The 17,366-nt window shown below is 50.8% G+C and overlaps 1 protein-coding gene across 9 annotated transcripts in view; it reads right to left on the minus strand.

Moving 5' to 3' along the window:
- Positions 1-13,993: 13,993 nt before the first annotated feature.
- The window catches only part of NEDD4L (NEDD4 like E3 ubiquitin protein ligase), a 370,199-nt gene continuing 366,826 nt past the window's right edge, over positions 13,994-17,366 (minus strand). For all 9 annotated transcript variants that reach the window (XM_040264312.1, XM_040264311.1, XM_040264310.1 and 6 more), the window contains one exon: positions 13,994-14,528. In XM_040264312.1, the coding sequence (XP_040120246.1) occupies positions 14,426-14,528 (103 nt within the window). In that variant the 3' untranslated portion in view covers positions 13,994-14,425. The remainder of the gene's footprint in view (positions 14,529-17,366) is intronic.

Genomic DNA, 17,366 nt, shown 5'->3' on the forward strand with positions numbered 1-17,366 from the left:
TTTTTTTAATGTGTACAGCATTGTAGTCTGATATCTATACCTTACATAGTGTCAGTCTCAGAAGTTGAGTCCCCACCCACTGCCATGCCACTGACTCCCGTCACCCCTGCCACCCATCCCTGGGTCCTCTGTCCCTCTGGTAACCACTAATCTTTCTTCTTATCTGTAAGGGTTTTATTTTGTTCATGTTTTTTTGTGCTTGTTTTAGATTCCACATATGAGTGAAATCCTAGGGTATTTAATTTAGCATAATACTCTCAAGGTCCCTCCACATGATTACGGATGGCAAGATCTCACTTTTCAGGCTGAATAGTGTTCTACTGTATGTATATACCAGTTTCCTTATTCATCCACCCATCAGTGAACATTTAGGTTTGTTCCATGTCTTGGCTATTGTAAACAAAGCTGCAGTGAGCTGTGGCACAAGCATCTTTTTGAATTAGTGTTCTCAAATTCTTCGGATAAATACCCAGAAGTGGACAGGTGGATGAAATGGTGGTTTTGTTCTTAGCCTTTGGAGGAATCTCCATACTGTTTCCAAAGTGCCCACACCAGTTTATAATTCCAGCAGAGTACAAGGGTCCCCTTTTCTCCATATCTTCTGCAACACTTGCTGCTTTTTATCTTTTTGATAAAAGCCATTCTGACAAGTCTAAGGCGATACCCCATTGTGGTTCTGATTTGCACTCTCCTAACGACCGCTGGTGCTGAGTAGGTTTTCATGTGTCTACTGGCCACGTGCCTATCTTCTTTGGGAAAATGTGCATTCAAATCCTCTGTCCATTTTAAAAATTGGATTGTCTGGTATTTTGGTGAGTTGTATGATTTCTTTATATACTTTGGATATTCACCTCTGGTCAGATATACAACTTGAAAATATCTTCTCCCATCCAGTAGGTCACCTCTTTTTTGGGTGGTAGTTCCCTTTGCTGTGTGGATATGTTTTATTTTTTTTAGTCCTATTTGTTTATTTTTGCTCGTGTTTCCCTTGCCTGAGGAGATATATCCAGAGAATTATTGCATGGAGCTTTTATGGTTTCAGGTCTTCCATTCAAGTCTTTATTCCATTTTGAGGTGATTTTTGTTTGTGGCATAAGAGTCTAATTTCATTCTTTTGCATGGGGCTGTCCGCTTTCCCAACACCATTCACTGGCGTCCATGGTGCGTGTTCTTTCTCCATTGTACATTCTCGCCTCCTTCGCTGTGGACTAACTGCCCATAGAAGTGTGGGTCCCACTGTTGTGTGTGTGCCAGGACCATACTGCTTTGGTTACTGTAGCTTTATGTTTGAAATCAGAGACTGTGATATTTCCAGCTTGATTCTTCTTTCTCAAGATTGTTTTGGCTGTTCAGGATCTTTGGCATGTTTCTCTATACATTTTATAATTATTTATTCCAGTTCTATGAAATATGCCACTGAAATTTTGATACAGCTTGCACTGAATCTGTAGATCCTTACCTGAATTTTTGACAGACACTGACCTCTGGGCAGAGTCAAAAGCGCTTATCTGCCATTTCAAATTCATTTTTTATAAAGGTGAAGCAATCCCATTTGGGACAAAAACCTTATCAGATGGCAAAACCCTGACCTGAACTGGCATGAGGCTATTTATAGTGCTTGTTTATTCCATTTAGTGCGTGCATTCACGTGCTTGGCTGTAGAAATGTTAACGGGTTTGACAGTGCATCACCCTACCCTCTACTGGAGGCATCACGTAAGGTTGGTTGTTGCTGTTTAGCTGCTAAATAGTGTCTGACTTTTTGCAATCCCCTGGACTATAGCCCACCAGGCTCCTCTGTCCATGGGATTCTCCAGGCAAGAACACTGGAGCGGGTGCCATTTCCTCCTCCAGGGGATCTTCCTGACCCAGGGATCAAACCTGAGTCTCCTGCACTGGCAGGCAGATTCTTTTCCACTGAGTCACCTGGGAAGCCCGTTGCATAGGTATGATATCTATCTATACAGAATTCTCATTGGCAGCTTCTCTCTCCCTCACCTCCGCTGGGGCACTTCCTTTTTCAAATGCAGAGGCCTCCTCCCACGCCACGCACCAGCCCCTAAAGGACATGGCTGGGCCGCCTTCAGGGATCACCTGCCCCTGTGTCTTTGCTTAGACAGCCACACGCGGCTCAGGCACCTGAAGGTCTCCAGGGAAACTGCCATCTCTTGAACTAAAGTGTTGCTGTCTACGAGGCTTGAAAACCTTGAGAAGGATGAAAAGCAAAGTGAAAAAGGCACTGTGTTCATTTGCTATTTTTTTAGGCCGCAAAGAGAGTTGGCAGGCGCCAAAGCACCCAGGCCAAGGCGGCACGACTCTGAGCAGGTCCTTTTCTGCAGTTTCAGTGTCTTTTGCTGACCGTCTGCTTGTCTCCTGTCTCGTCTTTCACCAGAAGCCCCAGATGACTTTCTCACAGTCAGCTGGGTCTGGGGTCCCTCACCAGGGTCATGAAGTGGAAGATGCTTGTTTGCCTAACCAGTTTGATTATTATTCAGGAGTGGACCAAGGCAGGGAACAGTGCGGGTCATCCCAGCTGAAGTCCACAGATGAACTCCAAGCACTCTGGAAGCTGCAGCATCACCCTGCTTCCCCGGACACCTAACCAGTTCCCTTTGACCCAGCACCCAAGGGACAGAGAGCATTGATGTAACCTATGCTTTCAGGGTGCTTACAGTGATGAAGAGGAAGACAATAATTATACAATGAAGCACAGCAAGAGGCAGAAAGGGGCAGAGTGCTGTGGGTTCAGAAATGAGATGAAACTTCATTGGGTTGGAGGGAATCAGGAAAGGCTCCCTGGAGGAAGGGACATCTGAGATGAACTCTGAATTTTAGATAGATTTAGACATGGGGGAGGTCATTCCCAGGAGAGAGAACTGCGTGAGCAAAGGCAAGAAGGAAGGACTGGATGGGCTGCGTCTGGGGGGCTTGTGTGTTTGAGGGAAGAGAGGGGCAGGGAGGGAAACTGAGTCAGGGACCTGCTCACCCTTGGCTGGGAGAGCTTGGCTGAGGGGCTTAGACGTTCAGGAGCTGACACTGGCAGCCTTGATGGATTTCCACCGTGGAGGGCGATGATGAGAGCTGCGCTCTCAGAGCTGCGCTCACATTGCACTGAGGGGGGAGAAGGGCAGGGGGGTGCGCTCGGTGGTGGTGGGGGGGGCGGGGTCGTCATCACGACTTGGGCAGAAGCTCCCGAGGTGGTAAGGGCGCGCGGTGGCCTGGAGGGGAGTGAGCCGCCGGGGGGCGCTTGCACGCACGCCCCAGGCCTGCCCCTGCTGCGGAGCCCCCGCTGGTCGGGCCTCTGCTCCCCAGTCCCATCCAGACCTCCCCTTCCGAGGTCCCCGGTGAGTCCCCCGGTGAGTCCCCCGTTGCCAACTCGTAGTCACTCCGGTCCTCATATTGGAGACCTGCCAGCAGCGCCTGACACGTGCCTCCCCGCCCACCTCAAGCCGTCTCCCCCGCCCTGCTTTTTTCTGCCTCCCTGCCGCTCCTCCTCTCCTGACTGCCTCCAGCCGCTGGGGAATCCCACCTCCTCAGTCTCAGCTTGAAATTCCATCGACTGGCTGATGGCGCTGAAGTTGGTATCTCCAGCCTAGATGTCTCCCTGAGCTTCTGTGTTCAACTTTGTGCTTGCCTTGCTCAGTTGGGATGTCCAACAGCTGACTCAATGTTAGCGTATTCCAAAAGGGCCTTGGCCCTGCATCCCTGCCCTTCTTAGGGCCTTTGTGTTTGCTGCGCCTCTGTTTGCACCTGGTCTTCCCCAAGTAGCCACAAGACTCACCCTTACCTCCTTGAGACCTTTATCCTGAGCCACTGTGACTAACTGATGTTTTGGCCTCTGTGCGTGGCATGAAGCATCTTAGTTCTCTGACCAGGGATGCAAACCGTGGCCCCTGCGGTCAAGTGCAGAGTCCTAGCCCCTGGACCACCAGGGAAGTCCGTTCTGTCCAGATTTGCGTCCTCCCACGCCATCTCCTCCTTCCGTTTGCTTTCCTTGGTTTCACCAACATTTAATGCAGTGCACTATTTACTTATTTATGCATTGATTGTCTGCCTCCACTGGAATGTATATTTATTGGAGGGGAGGATTTTTGTTCTGAATGGTTATATTTCTAGTTGCTACAAGCGTGTGGCCCATGGTGGCATGTTTATGGATGGATGAGTGAGTGGAAAGCTGAGCTTTTTCCCTCTTGGAACCTGGGGAGCAAGGCCATGCGAGAGGTCACAGTTAAAGCCCCAGGGTAGACGCTTGGAAGACACCAGAGCAGCACACTAAAGATGCTTAGAAACAGAAGTCTGGAAGCAGTGGGCACTTAGCCTGGGGTTCTGTGAGTCTGAGCAGCTGGGGATCTCCCAAGGAGGTCCCGGGGTGCTGGAGGGAAGCGTTGAGGGCGCTGGGAAAGGTCGGGGGTAGAGGCAGATCTGCTCACTGCTCGCTTGGTGGTGATGAATTTAAGCCACAGGGGAGGTGGGGAGGAGAGGCGAGAGGGAGCCAGACAGAGGACACCAAGGCTGAATTATTGGGAGACACCTGCATGAGGAGAGTAGCTTGAGAAGGAGAGAACAACCAGGACAGGAATGTGTCATGGAAACCAGGATCGAGCTTCAGGGAAGCAGAAACAGTTGACAACAGTGCAGGCTGAAGCCTGGGAAGGCGGTGTTGGGGGCGACCCCCTGGAGGCCTGTCCTGCTGCCCAGGTGCCCTGCACAGCCCTAAGCACCACACAGGGGCTGACGGGCAAGTCATGGACACGGTGGCCAGCCTGGCGGTGTGATCAGAGCTGGGCTGGAGGCGGGCTGGCCAGCGTGTCGGACAGCCGGGAAAGGGGGAGAGAGTGGACACGTGCCTTGCTATGGCGGCCGTCCAGGCCAGTGGAGTGGTCTGGGAGCAAACTGTAAGGGCCGGTGGCTTCCACGTTCAACTTGCAGAGCAAAAAGACTGGCTCCAGGTCGCCTGGGTCCGTAAGTGTCCCGGACCTCTGAGATAGACGGCCGTCGCTGGTGATACAGGAAGAGCAACAGCGCATTTCTCAAGGTCATGGTGCTCCGGCCTCTACAGCTAATATTTGCCTCTTATTGACCCAATACCCAGCCTGTTATTTTTTAACCGGAGCCTGGGGTTCAAAGGCCTGACTTTTGTTTGACTACACCTTTGGATGGGGAGGGCATGTCCCCTGATAACCTCACCTGATGAACAAGCAAGGATCTTCTGAGTAAATATAGGCTGCACAGAGGCAAGATGGAGGCGGGCCAGAGCGGGGAGAGGCTGGGGGTTGAAGGGGAGAGGACCCCGGTGCCAGAGGCGCTCTTCTAATTTGTAAGAGAGCTGAACAACTAGAATTAGAACGACAAATCCCAAACCCTCCACCACAAATAGTATTAAAGGATTTTAGCGATTAACTTATGTTTATCCAACAGAAACGCTTTTAAAAAAATGTACATCCTGGCGCTCCATCAGATAGTTCCTGAGGGTAGAGAACCCAGCCCCCCGGCCTCCAGGTCTCCACGGCCTGTCATCTCTGTTGGACTAAGGGATGTTTGTGTTGCCCCTGGATCTGAAAAATGTAGGGCCCTTGCTTTCGAAGGTGGAGAGAGCTCTGTCCTGGGGCAGAGGGGCAGTGCGGGCCTGGGGCTATTCCTGGGGCTGTGCCTGGAGCAGACTCTTTGCAGGTAGGGGTTCCTTGTGTGGGGCTCCCCGGTGGCTGAGGGGTGAAGAATCCGCCTGCCAGTGCAGAGGATGCAGGAAACACGGGGTAGAGCCATCCCCGGGTCGGGAAGACCCCCTGGAGAAGGCAGTGGCAACCCACTCCAGTCTTCTTGCCTGGAGAACCCCATGGGCAGAGGAGCCTGGTGGACTGCAGTCTGTGGGGTCGCAGAGAGTCGGACACGACTGAGTGACTAAACCACAACCTCTCTGTGTCTGTTGGACATTGTGGCTTGAAGTGGAGCCTTTGCCCTCAAAAGCCCTCTTCCACTCAGCTTGCTGCAGGCTTCCCTGATAGCTCAGTTGGTAAAGAATCCACCTGCAATGCAGGAGACCCCAGTTCAATCCCTGGGTTGGGAAGAAGGGAAAGGCTACCCACTCCAGTATTCTGGTCTGGAGAATTCCATGGGTCCAAGGGGTTGCAAAGAGTCGGATACAACTGAGTGACTTTCACTCAGATGCCCTCAGGTCATTCTTTACTCCTGTTGGTTTAAGTCTAAGCCTCACCTTTGGAGTTTGTAAAACCATCTGGAATGGGTCAGCATTTGGTGTGATCAGTCACGTGCATCTTAGTGTGAACGAGTGTCTGGGCTCTTCCCTTGGAGAGGAGGCTTGGTGCAGGGAGTGGAGGGTGGGCCAGAGTGAGTGGCTGACGGGAGGCTTTGAGCCAAACCACCCGCGTTCAGATCTCTTCTCTCTCAGACTCTGGGCCTCCTGGTCTGAGTCCTCGTGTGTAAGTTGGCGGGGACAGTATCTACCTTATTAGACTGAGATTTACGGTAAGCAATAGTACTACTATCCCAAGAGAGGAATTGTAGACTATGGAAGCTTGGCAAATGGCAGGAAGGGCACTCTCCGAAGGGGAGATTCATTCTGCAAAGAGGTGCTGAAGGCTGCCTGTCGCTGAACTCCGTTTCCCAGCCTCCTTTGCGGTCAGCTGTGGCTGGCGGGGGGTCTGTCCCTCTGGTCCTCTACTCTTCACAACCTTACACGGGCCGTCCCGCCCCCTGCCTGGGGGCTGCAGAGGGTCCTGAGACAGGGGGTGGTGTAGGGGTGTCTGGGAGCAGCCTCTCACCTCTCAGCCTAGAGTTTACTGTGCAGACAGTAGGGCGTGTCTGACTCTCTGCGACCCCCTGGGCTGCAGCCCGCCAGGCTGCTCTCCCCCCGGGATTCCCCAGGTAAGGACACTGGAGTGTGTTGCCGAGTCCTCCTCCGGGGGATCCTCCCAGATCAGGGCTGGAGCCTGTCTCCTGCTTTGGCAGGTGGGTTCTTCACCACTGAGCTGCCCGGGAAGCCCGCAGTTGTGCAGCAGCCCCGATTCCCACAAACAGCTTCTGCGCCCAGTGCTGCAGGGCCCTTACCCTGCTCGAGGGCTCCTCCTGCGTTTTGAGGAGGGTGTGGGGATACCCAGAGTGGCGGTGGGCTCTGGCCCCTGCCAGCAAGAGACGGTTTCCTGAGGATGTTGACCACGACCTCTTCCTGGCTGGGATGATACTGCTTGAGGTAGACTGAAGCTTTTTACACCATCCTGGTGGCCTGGCTCGGAGGAGGGAGGCTGCCTGGGGTGCCCCTGGCACCCATCTGTGCTCTGGTCCTCTGCACCCCACGGACCACCCTGCACTCTGCTCCACCGTGAGGAGTTTAAGAGAATGAGACCAGCTCAATGTGTTTGCAAGGTTCCCTTGACAACCCAGGTTTCCCGTCTGAAGCGGGATGCTGAGGGTCTGACCTTGACCCTGGGCCTGACCTCACGAGAGGTGGCCTCAAGGCTGAGGGCAGCTGCCCGTTTCCAGCTGGGCTGTTGTTGGCCCTCCTCTCTCCCCTGGGCCTGGTGGCAAGCAGCCCCTCTGCGGCAGACAAGCTGCTGGAGGGAAGAGACGGGCTCAGAGAGGTCACACCAGCCCCCAGGGACCCATGGGGTTTGGCCCCTCCCTGGGGGGGTTCCCACGGCCATCATCCTGGGTCTCTGCAGGGCCGCCCCCGAGGGCAAAAAGTGAGGCCAACCACACTGGGCACCCGGGGAGGAAGCGAGGGCAAGAACTGGGGACTCAGGCGGCCAAGGTCCTTCTGGATTGAACATTTGGCAGTCGTGTGATTAAAGCATGGTGAGCTCCAGGCAGCACAGAACGGTCTGCCTTTAGCTGGTCTTGCTCTTCAGTCTGAACAAGGCCACACAGGGTTGAAAACTGGTAACTTCACTCTGGGAAGGGTATGTAAAAGTCCCACGGTGCGGGACTGCTTAGAAGTTGCCATTAGAATGTATGATTTCCCTTTAATCACAGCGAGACCTGCCTGTCGGCTGTCACTCCAGCATCTTCAGTGTGCAGCTGGGGGCTTCCTTCCCATACGACCCTACACCCCTTCTAAATGGACCTATCTGCAGGTGAACTTCTCCCGCAGAGAAGAGAAGGCTTTCCCCGAGCACTGGGGGAGGTGAGCGGAAGGGCTCAGGGAGGAAAGAGCCGCCCTCCCTCCTCCCCTCCTCCCATCAGGTCCCCTCTCTCCGAGGCTCTGTCTGTTCTACAGCCAGCAAGGCCCCTAAGGGGTAAGTGGGCCAGACATCTGGCCAAGGAGGGGATTCAGATAGAACAGGTAGCTCAGGCTTCAAGATAAAGTGCAGCAGGCGGACCCAGAGGGGCCAGGATCTGCTGCTGTGAGCGCGGCGGCCGGGGCTGGGCTGGGACTCGAGGGCAGCCTCTGACCTGCTCTCTGAAGCCCCGGGTGTCGAGGGAGCCTTGCTCCCAAGGCCCAGCTGAGGGGAGATGCCACTTTGTTTGGAGGCAGGGGGCAGCCTCTCCACTGCTTTCCGGTCAAGCTCACTCTGTGACTTGCTGCCAGGATGGACTTGGGCTTGGTTGGGAAGGGGAAGGAGGCACTGCCCAGGGTTGCAGGAAGGGGACAGGCTGATCGGGCCGCTTGACCTGTTCCCCAGGCTGGCCTGCGGTCGGTCCTACAAAGGGAGCCTTGGTCCTGCACTTCCTCAGCCCCCACCAGCAGATGTCCCCCAGGGGGGCCGGGATCCCCCAGTCCCCTGACGAAGGAGTCCGTCTGGGTCAACAGATGCCACCATCGTTTTGTTCTCCTGTCCAGTCCAAGTCCTGCAAACACTCGCTGAGAGACCCTGTGGTCCAGGTTCTCTGGGAGCGCAGTGTTGAGAGGTGCCATCTTCCGGATGGGGACGCACCAAGGGGATGGGAAGTGGAATCTGCCCTTATACGTCCAGGGGCCCCTCTGGATGTGGCACCCAGGACCAGCCACAGTGATGAGAATTCCCAGATGCCCATGCTTACCACCAGCTTTTACCAGGAGGCTTTCGAGTTTCAAGACTGCCTAGGTCACCTTTGGACTTCAGAGCAGGGTAAGCGTTTACAAGCCCAGCAACCGTGTAACTGATGTATGATTTATTCCTCTATTTCATATAAACTCATCACGTGTGTTTCTCTCTGAGGATGGCCACACACGAGCTCAGGGTGGCTCTGTCTCCTGACATCTCCCTTGTGTGTTCCCGTGAGGCTGGAGGAGGCTGCAGGAGTGTGGAAGTGTGCTGCCATCTTTCCAGCAGGGCATGGTCTATTGCTAACTGAGAGAGACAGGGGGCAAGAGACCAGGACGAAATTACATCCTGCTCGGGCGCCACCTCCCGGCAGTCTCTGAGGGCACAAGTTAAGGCCAGCAAGAGGTAAGAAAAAGGAACAAAATTTGAGTCGTCCACCTGTTTTATCAGGGAATTGACATGATAGCTGGACTTTCTGAGAACCATCTTAGGCTTCATTACTGAGTCTGATTAACGAACATAAATTGAGGGTGAGTTGGACGAAAACCAGAGATGAAATATGCCTTTCCAGTCATGGACTTTATACTGCCACTTGGGTAATCCATCAAGTCATTAATTCTTAAATAAAAGACAGACGGATAAGAACAGAGGTGCATCCCATTAAGCTCAACCCATGTGTTCAGGGAAGTCTTTAATGATGTTTTAAAAGATGTGGAACTTCTAGGGAGATGTTTCTAATGAGCCTACAATCTACAAAGTTGCAGGCATTTGAATATCACCCCCCAAACCATTAAGACGATGCACTCATGAAAAGGCTTTAAAACAGACAACCTGTAATACTTCATGTAGAAAAAGTTCCGGCTTCCACAATCCTTTATTAAATATTTGACAAGTTGCATCACGTCTTTACAATGACTTCATTTTGTCACAATACTCTTTTGTTAAGTCAGGAAAACAATCCACAATTTCTCTTTAGGTCTCTCAAGAAAAATGAAAAGCAAAAGGAATTTGTTCTTCAACAAAACCTTTTCTATGTGTATCAAATTCAACTGTATTTTAAAGCTATTCTGATTGTGAAAATGAGCATTTAGCCAGACGATGTCTTTTAAAAAATTTCCAAGTTGTTTGGTTTTTAATCACTGTATCAAATAGTACTTGGCTTTGTACTAGGAGGTGAGGTTATAATAAAAAGTTACGAAACATTGAGAATTCATTTGGAATGCTTGAAACTTTTCACCTTAAAAGTCAGTTTTTTTTTTCATGTTTCGTTTGATAATAGATGCTGAATTAAGAGATGACAGCATATTCTATCATCATCTCCCTTGGGTTCTCGGAGGGTCAGAATTCTCAGGACACAGCTTGGAGAAAACGGTAGCAGGGACTAACCTCTCACTCCCTTTCGAAACCAGATTCCTCAAGGTAGGTGTAAATGCTATACAAACATACACAGATAGATTTGCACGCAGATGTTCGTACATATATTACATACAGAGTAGTGCGGGAGCCACAGATAAGTGCAAAGTTAACATGAAGGAAACCGTGACAGTCCAGGTGAAATTAGTCTGAGGGAGAGGGGCAAAGTGGTTTCTGTAGGAACGAGACTCTGCCTGTGGACGCGGGGTCCCAGTCACGAGGCTTACGAAGCACTGGTACACGTCGAGAAGGCGGCACACACAGGCCTGTCACCAACGCCGTGAGACTCTACCGTCACTCGTACAAACACAAAGCCGACTGCCGAAAAGACATGCGTCCTCAACATGCGCTGCTCTGCAACACCTTTAACGAAGGGGAGGGGTCTAAACAAGAGGTTTTCTTGGACGATTCTGCACCAACAGAAAGCTCTCCTTTCCTATAGCACATACAAGCTCACATCCTAACGCTACAGCTTTGTCCTTGACGTGCTGAAAACACTGGGGACGGGGGCGGGGTGTGTGAATGCAGATGTATATACACCATTCGTTAAGGCTTCGATAAATTAAAAAACAAAGAGAGTGGTCCAAAGTATATCACATTTTTCTTCCCAGTTTTAAAATCTAAAGTACAAAGTGGAGTTTATTAAGGTTTATTTTAAAAAACACATCTCGGACCTAAAATTGGCAGTTTTGACTTACCAGGGTGTACCCCAAAGTCTTTCTGAATAAGACAGAGGTAGTGCAGGACCTCCTGGGGGTCGGAGGAGGGTCCCCTGCACGGCTTCGCCCCCTGCCAGCAGGGCAGGAGACGACACCGGGGTCCGCCAGGGCCGCGGAGTCAGGGTGAGGAGGCCCAGCGCACCGCTGGGCAAGGGCTTGAGGACTGGTTAACCCAGGCGTGCTCTATGGATCCTGACATTTCAGAGGCAAGATACAAGACTTAGAAAAACAGTGGAGTCACGTGAGAAACAATTAGTAACTGTGAGGACACTTAGTAGTTTGCGGCCCACAAGCTCGGTTTTCAAGGGGGCCAGTTTGGACCTGGCAAGGTCACACAGCAACGGTCCATGCTGCCCATTGAACAGTGTGAGATGCAGAGAGTGGTTCAGATATTTTGCAAACCATTCTTCTCAGAACCTGTCCCTGCATCCTTATGTGGGAGGAACAAACCATGTCAGGCATTTGTCATCCAGCCTTAGGGAGTATCTGGTGGGAGCTACCAAAGCGCCTTGCTAAGTAAAGGGATGTGTTTCAGGAGAAAGGAAAAGAGTGCTGAGACCCACGCCTCATCACTCCCTGTCGCAGAGGTGGCAGGTAGACGAGCAGACCCTGCCGGGAGCCAATCCCTACCGGGCAGGACTCCCCAAACTCACTGTTAGGCCGACAAAGAGGGGGGACTAGAAACACGCAGGACTTTTACAGGTGACTGGGTTAGCTGATGTTTAAAAACCTTTCAACCACATGCAAATTCTGGAACTGACTTCTTAACCTCGTGGCAAAATGGCCCATAATGGCTCTTTTCCAGGGGACTAGAGAAGCTGGATCCCGATCATTTCTAGGAAGGCATCACTGTTAAAGAGATCTGGGGCAGCAACACCGTCCTCTGCCCCCAGGCCTGCTGAGCCAGGTGGGCAGAGGCCTCCGCTCGGCCCACTGTGCCTCTTCCTTGCCGCCTCCTGAGGCTACAGCGTGAAAGTGGTGGGCAGTGGTCGTCAGGATCGAGAGAAAGCAAGGTACGTGACCATTTTAGACAAAGAGTGGAACATGGAGAGTTGCTGAGAAGCTTATTTGGATTCAAGGAAGCCAAAACCCCCAAACAAACTCTAAACCCAGCACTTTTGAGCTGTCACTGAAATCAGATAATGAACCGAACTGTCATTCACAATTACCGCCTTCCAAGTATTCACGGGGGTCTATTTCAATAATTCTTATCTGTTCTTGGCACAGAAATGATCTTAGAATGGGTTTTCTTGTGTATTTTCAGTACTTTGCCTAATTTGCATTCAGTGAACATTCTGATTTAAGAATTTATGAAATGACAGAAGAATCCCAGTTCTTTGACAAGGATTGTTGGATTTCTTCCCTAAGATTACACACTTACAAAACCCATCCCAGCACACTGCTCTCCAGGCTTTGACATGAATCATAAAAAGCAAGCCGAGGGGCCAAGAGAAGAAGATACTTGTTATATCAACTGAAGGGAGAAAATCCCACCAAGAGGTAAAAATAATGAGCAATATTGTTTTTTTTCCTAATTACTCAATATCTAAGTTTTCTGATCACTATTGGATTTTTAAAAATCAACGTGAGAAGGGAACAACCCTCAGCTCTGTAAAACTCCACCTTCTTTTAGATGCCAAAGGCTCTGCAGCCCCTTTAAACAGCTCAACCACAAACATTCGTGGCTTCCCACAAGCCACCCAGAAGATCCTAAGTGGAAGCCCTGAAACCACAATTCTTTCGGTCTCATCTACGACTGGCAAACAATCTATCCAGTTTGCCTGGACGGCCGCCACAGGGCTTAGGACAACACAGGTTGAGAAGGACAGAAGGGTTTGCTAGACCCCCTCGCCCTGCCTCAGCCGTCCTCTCAAAACACAATTCTGCAATGAGGACTTGCGAGTGGCCACGAACCCGAATCCTGCAGAACTCCACCCCCAGCAGGGTCAGCTGTAGAGTCAGATGTCAGGGCGTCAAATCAAGTCTCTCCGCCCTTTTAACCTAGCACGCGACAGACACAGCGCAGGCAGAGCATGGTATGGAAGCATGCAACAGGTCATCGGGAACAAAACTCGGTTAGATTGTCTAGTGATCTTTGCAGTGGAGTATAAATCACAAAACGCTTGGTGAGGACAGGCCTCTAGGCTCAGCTTTACAGCCAGGGTTTAGACACCAGCAGCCAGATTCACAACCGATAGATATTGCACAGGAAAGGCGTGTACAGAGAGAAGAAATCACATTCAATGCTATGATTAAAAAACAAAACCAAAACAAAACCAGGCATGACTTCCATGTGGTACATAAAGTGCCTTCAGAACTGGTGCAGTTGGAACAGAAGTTGCGTATTCAGCTGCCGTCCGCGAACGCACACAGGCAGGAGACTGCACAGCCCGCTCTCCAGCCTCCAGTCACTCGGTGCCAAGTTTCATTCGAGCGTCTCTACTACAACAGCGAGGAGGAAAATATGACAGGAGGGCTATACAGCATCGGGGAGGGTTAAGTAGCTTCTCTTATGAGAAGTCATAGTCCAACCCTGCCTCAAATGTGCTCCAGCACACGTAGTTACTTCTAAGGAATAATGGTGTGATTCCTTCAAGTCAACACAAATTTTGTCATGCTATGTTACAGTTCTCTCAGTCTGCAGCTATTATGCTAAATTTGAACAACAAAAAATGTAATATCCAGTTTTCATTCTGAGCATGGAAAAAACTGTCATGATGCCTAATGTTAGAGTATTTGTCTGCAGAAGGATTTTGGACAGAAGTCAGTCTTCCATAGCTAATCTGGTAGGGGGTGGGGTTTTCCAAGTACTTTAAAAATAAAAACATCACCGACATTAAACCTGGTATGAAATTCAAATACAAAAAAAAAAAAATATGCTCACTTTTCCAAGTACATGAGACATCTTTAATTGTAGTGAAATAAAATCTGCAAATCGGTCTAAATCATTTTAAAAAGTAAACATGAGTTGTAATACTATACCTGTAGAGTGATTAATTCCATTCGCTGTCATTATAAAGTATGGAAAATATTTATTAAGGGCTTGGCCTACAGAGGCACAACATAAATAGAGTAAGTCCTCCTGAAATGTAATCAGTATACACATCAACCAGTTGGAAATCGGTGGTGGGAAACACAGGAACGCGACCCAGGACGGGGTCTCCCTGTCGGCCGTGGGCAAGTCGGGGGCAGGGGCTCCGCTCCGGGACCCCTCGCCGCGCTGCTCTCTGCCAGCGTCTCTGCAGAGTCTGTCAGGCAAATGCAAAAGTGCAAGCAGGACTTGCTCGAAGAACAACCGCCCCGAGGCAGGGGGCGCTTAATCCACCCCCTCGAATCCCTGGGCATTTTCCACAGCCATGAGAAGCTTCTCTCGTAAATCTTCGAAGGTTTCATACGGAGGTAAGTCAAGGCGATTAAAGCTGCAAAAGCAACAGCAGAGCAGAGGTGAACGCGGGCATTCCTGCCTGGGAGCCACACCTGGGTCTCCTCGATTTGGCTCACGAGCGCACGTGGTGTGTGTGAGCGAGAGGACTGTAAAAGCCTCAGCACAAAACTTATAGTCCAGTGATGACCCTGCCCACACCACACACCTGCAGGGGACGAGAAAAGGATTTTTGAATCGTCTGTGAAACCTCTCTACTACAGTCGGACGTGGACCCTAGAAGCCCGTGCTGGGAAGGGAAGAGAACAGGCAAGGTAACTGGCGCACACACCGAGGCTTCCACACTGGAAACCCAAGGGCTTTCCGCAGCAGGACAGACGGAGGCTCTCTGACGCTCTCCCTCTTCTGACACTACGTTAGGAAGCCAGCGCTTCTGCACGCAGCGCCTGTTTTCAGCCCCTTTGAGCGGGTGATGTTTCCCCATTTTGCAGGTGCGGGCCCTGCAGCCGGGCGGCTGTGTCCCAGCCTCAGCCCCGACGGCACCGCAGACCTGAGACCGGAACCCAGGCCCCTGCGGCTCTGGGGCCCCGACGCTGAGCGGTCCTCTACTCAGGCAAGTCACTGGCGTGCGGCGTGAAGAGCTGCCTTTACACGAAGCCCCTCCACAGCTGGAGGCCTTGGCTGGGGGGGTACAAGTCACCCTGGTGACAGTGAGACCTCCAGACACATGGGGCCTCTGTGAGCAACGATCAAACGTGTTCACAGGACTGAGTTCAGATCCTGTCTCTGCCACCTGCCAGCCATGTGACCTCAGGCGAGTTACTTCCCTCTCTGTTGGCCCTTCTGTGAAACGGGGAGACTGCCGCAGGGTCAGGCGCTGGGAGGGTCCGGTCACACATATAAAGGGGTCTGGCACACAGCGAGTGCCCACGGGCAGCCACCACTGTCACCACTCACTCACTGGTCCCTGCCCCCGCCCCAGGCACCCTCCACACCCCAGGCACCACCCCCAGCCCCAGGCACAAGGACCTGGAGCCCCAGACAGACCAGGGAGGCGGGCTGCTGGCAGGTCTCTGTCACGACAATGGCCACACATGCTTGTGGCCTGTTTGCACATGTGGGCATGTGTGCACGCACACGTGCACGCCTTAGCTCATTATGCTTTCATAAGCTAACATTCGTGGACCATTTGCCCCATGCCAGCACTGTTAGTGGTGAGTTGCCGGGGGCCAGCGTGAGCAACTCCGCCCACGGCAAAGGTCATGAGGAAGGAGGCTTGGCAGACGCAAAGGCGTGATCAAGCCTCAGGAAACCCCCTGTTCCCGAGCATCTACCCCAAAACCAGAGTCTGTTTTATGCTCTCCCCTATAACCATTTTTCTTGGAGAAGGAGTTAACGTGCAGCTCCAAGGCAATAAGAATTCCTGGGCGTGACAAGAGTGTTTCAGCTTACCACTCCTCTGAAGGTTATCTAGCCCACCTGTATAGGTTCCTCTGGCCACATGTGATTGTTTACAGCCTCCCAACCTGAGAGGCACAAGATGTTTTAGACTTACTAAAGGCAAATTCTTTGGGGGAGTTAGAAATTATTAGTATAGTGGGTTGGTTAGGAATTATATTGGTGAAGGGTTTTTCATTTGTTGTGCCAATAATTGCTGCTAATTCCCTGCCCTGGGTGGGACAAGGATGTCTCAGGTCAAACCTCTCTGCCTACAGACTAGCTTGTGTGACAGGATTATCCATACTCCTGCCACCTGATTGTTTACTACCTCTCAACCATAAACAGCACAGAGAGTTTTGCAGTATTTTGAGAGTCTTAATTAGCATAGGGCTTTTACTTATCATTGAGTCACCTGGGAATATATTAATCAATGTATTTGGAATACAGAAAAGGAAATATAGTAGTTTTTGATGTTAGCAATACTAGACTTTTTGAGTTAATGGATTTTCTCTTTCGTAATAGATCACTGTGCTTTGTTATAAATCACTGTGTCCTTGCTATGTAAAAATGTAACTTTATCACTATCTTAAGACTAAATAGATTTTAAGGGGAGCATTGGTGAAAGGATTTTCATTTGTTGGGTTGATGTTTGCTGCTGAATCTCCATGTTCCCTGCCCTTATAATGAATATAACTAGCATTTAGGAGAAATAAGTATTAACCTTTAAGATTAATCATGTTAACCTTGGGTTGAATAAATTCCTTTCTTGATTGTAACTCACTACACCCTCACCCTATAGGAATGCAACTTTATTTGGAGGGTGGTGCCTGGTTTAAGAAAAAACACCCTTGGAAGAAATAAGTTTTTTGGTTATCAGAAAGAAAGGATCATAAAATGTCAGCAGTTTATACATTTATGTGAAGCTCCTGATTTTGATAAAGGTCAGGACTGCTGCCCCCGCGTGACTCTGTATTCATCCCTATATGTAACAAAAGGTATATAAGCAAACCCCAAAATAAAGAAATCGGATCAGTTTCCAGAAAGACTGATTCCCCCATGTTGCTTCTTTCTTGCTCCCATTTCTCTGGCTGAATTCCCATCTGGATTCAGCCTCCTTTTCTCCACTACACTATCTCCTACTACACTCTCTGTTTCTAATCTCTCTATATATCTGTAATTAAATATGTATTTTTCCAAAGACGCCGACGCCGTCCCCCCACCTTCAAATCACCCTGGATCCACTGGGGCTGGACCCCGGCAGTGAGTGAGTGCAAGTCGCTCAGCTGTGTCTGACTCTTTGCAACCCCATGGACTAGACGGTCCATGGAATTCTCCAGGCCAGAAGACTGGAGTGGGTTGCCTGTCCCTTCTCCAGCGGGTCTTCCCCTCCCAGGAACTGGACCTGCATCTCCTGTGTGGCAGGTGGAGTCTTCAC

This window comes from Oryx dammah, unplaced genomic scaffold (genome assembly GCF_014754425.2).
Source record: "Oryx dammah isolate SB20612 unplaced genomic scaffold, SCBI_Odam_1.1 HiC_scaffold_22, whole genome shotgun sequence".
NCBI lineage: Eukaryota > Metazoa > Chordata > Mammalia > Artiodactyla > Bovidae > Oryx > Oryx dammah.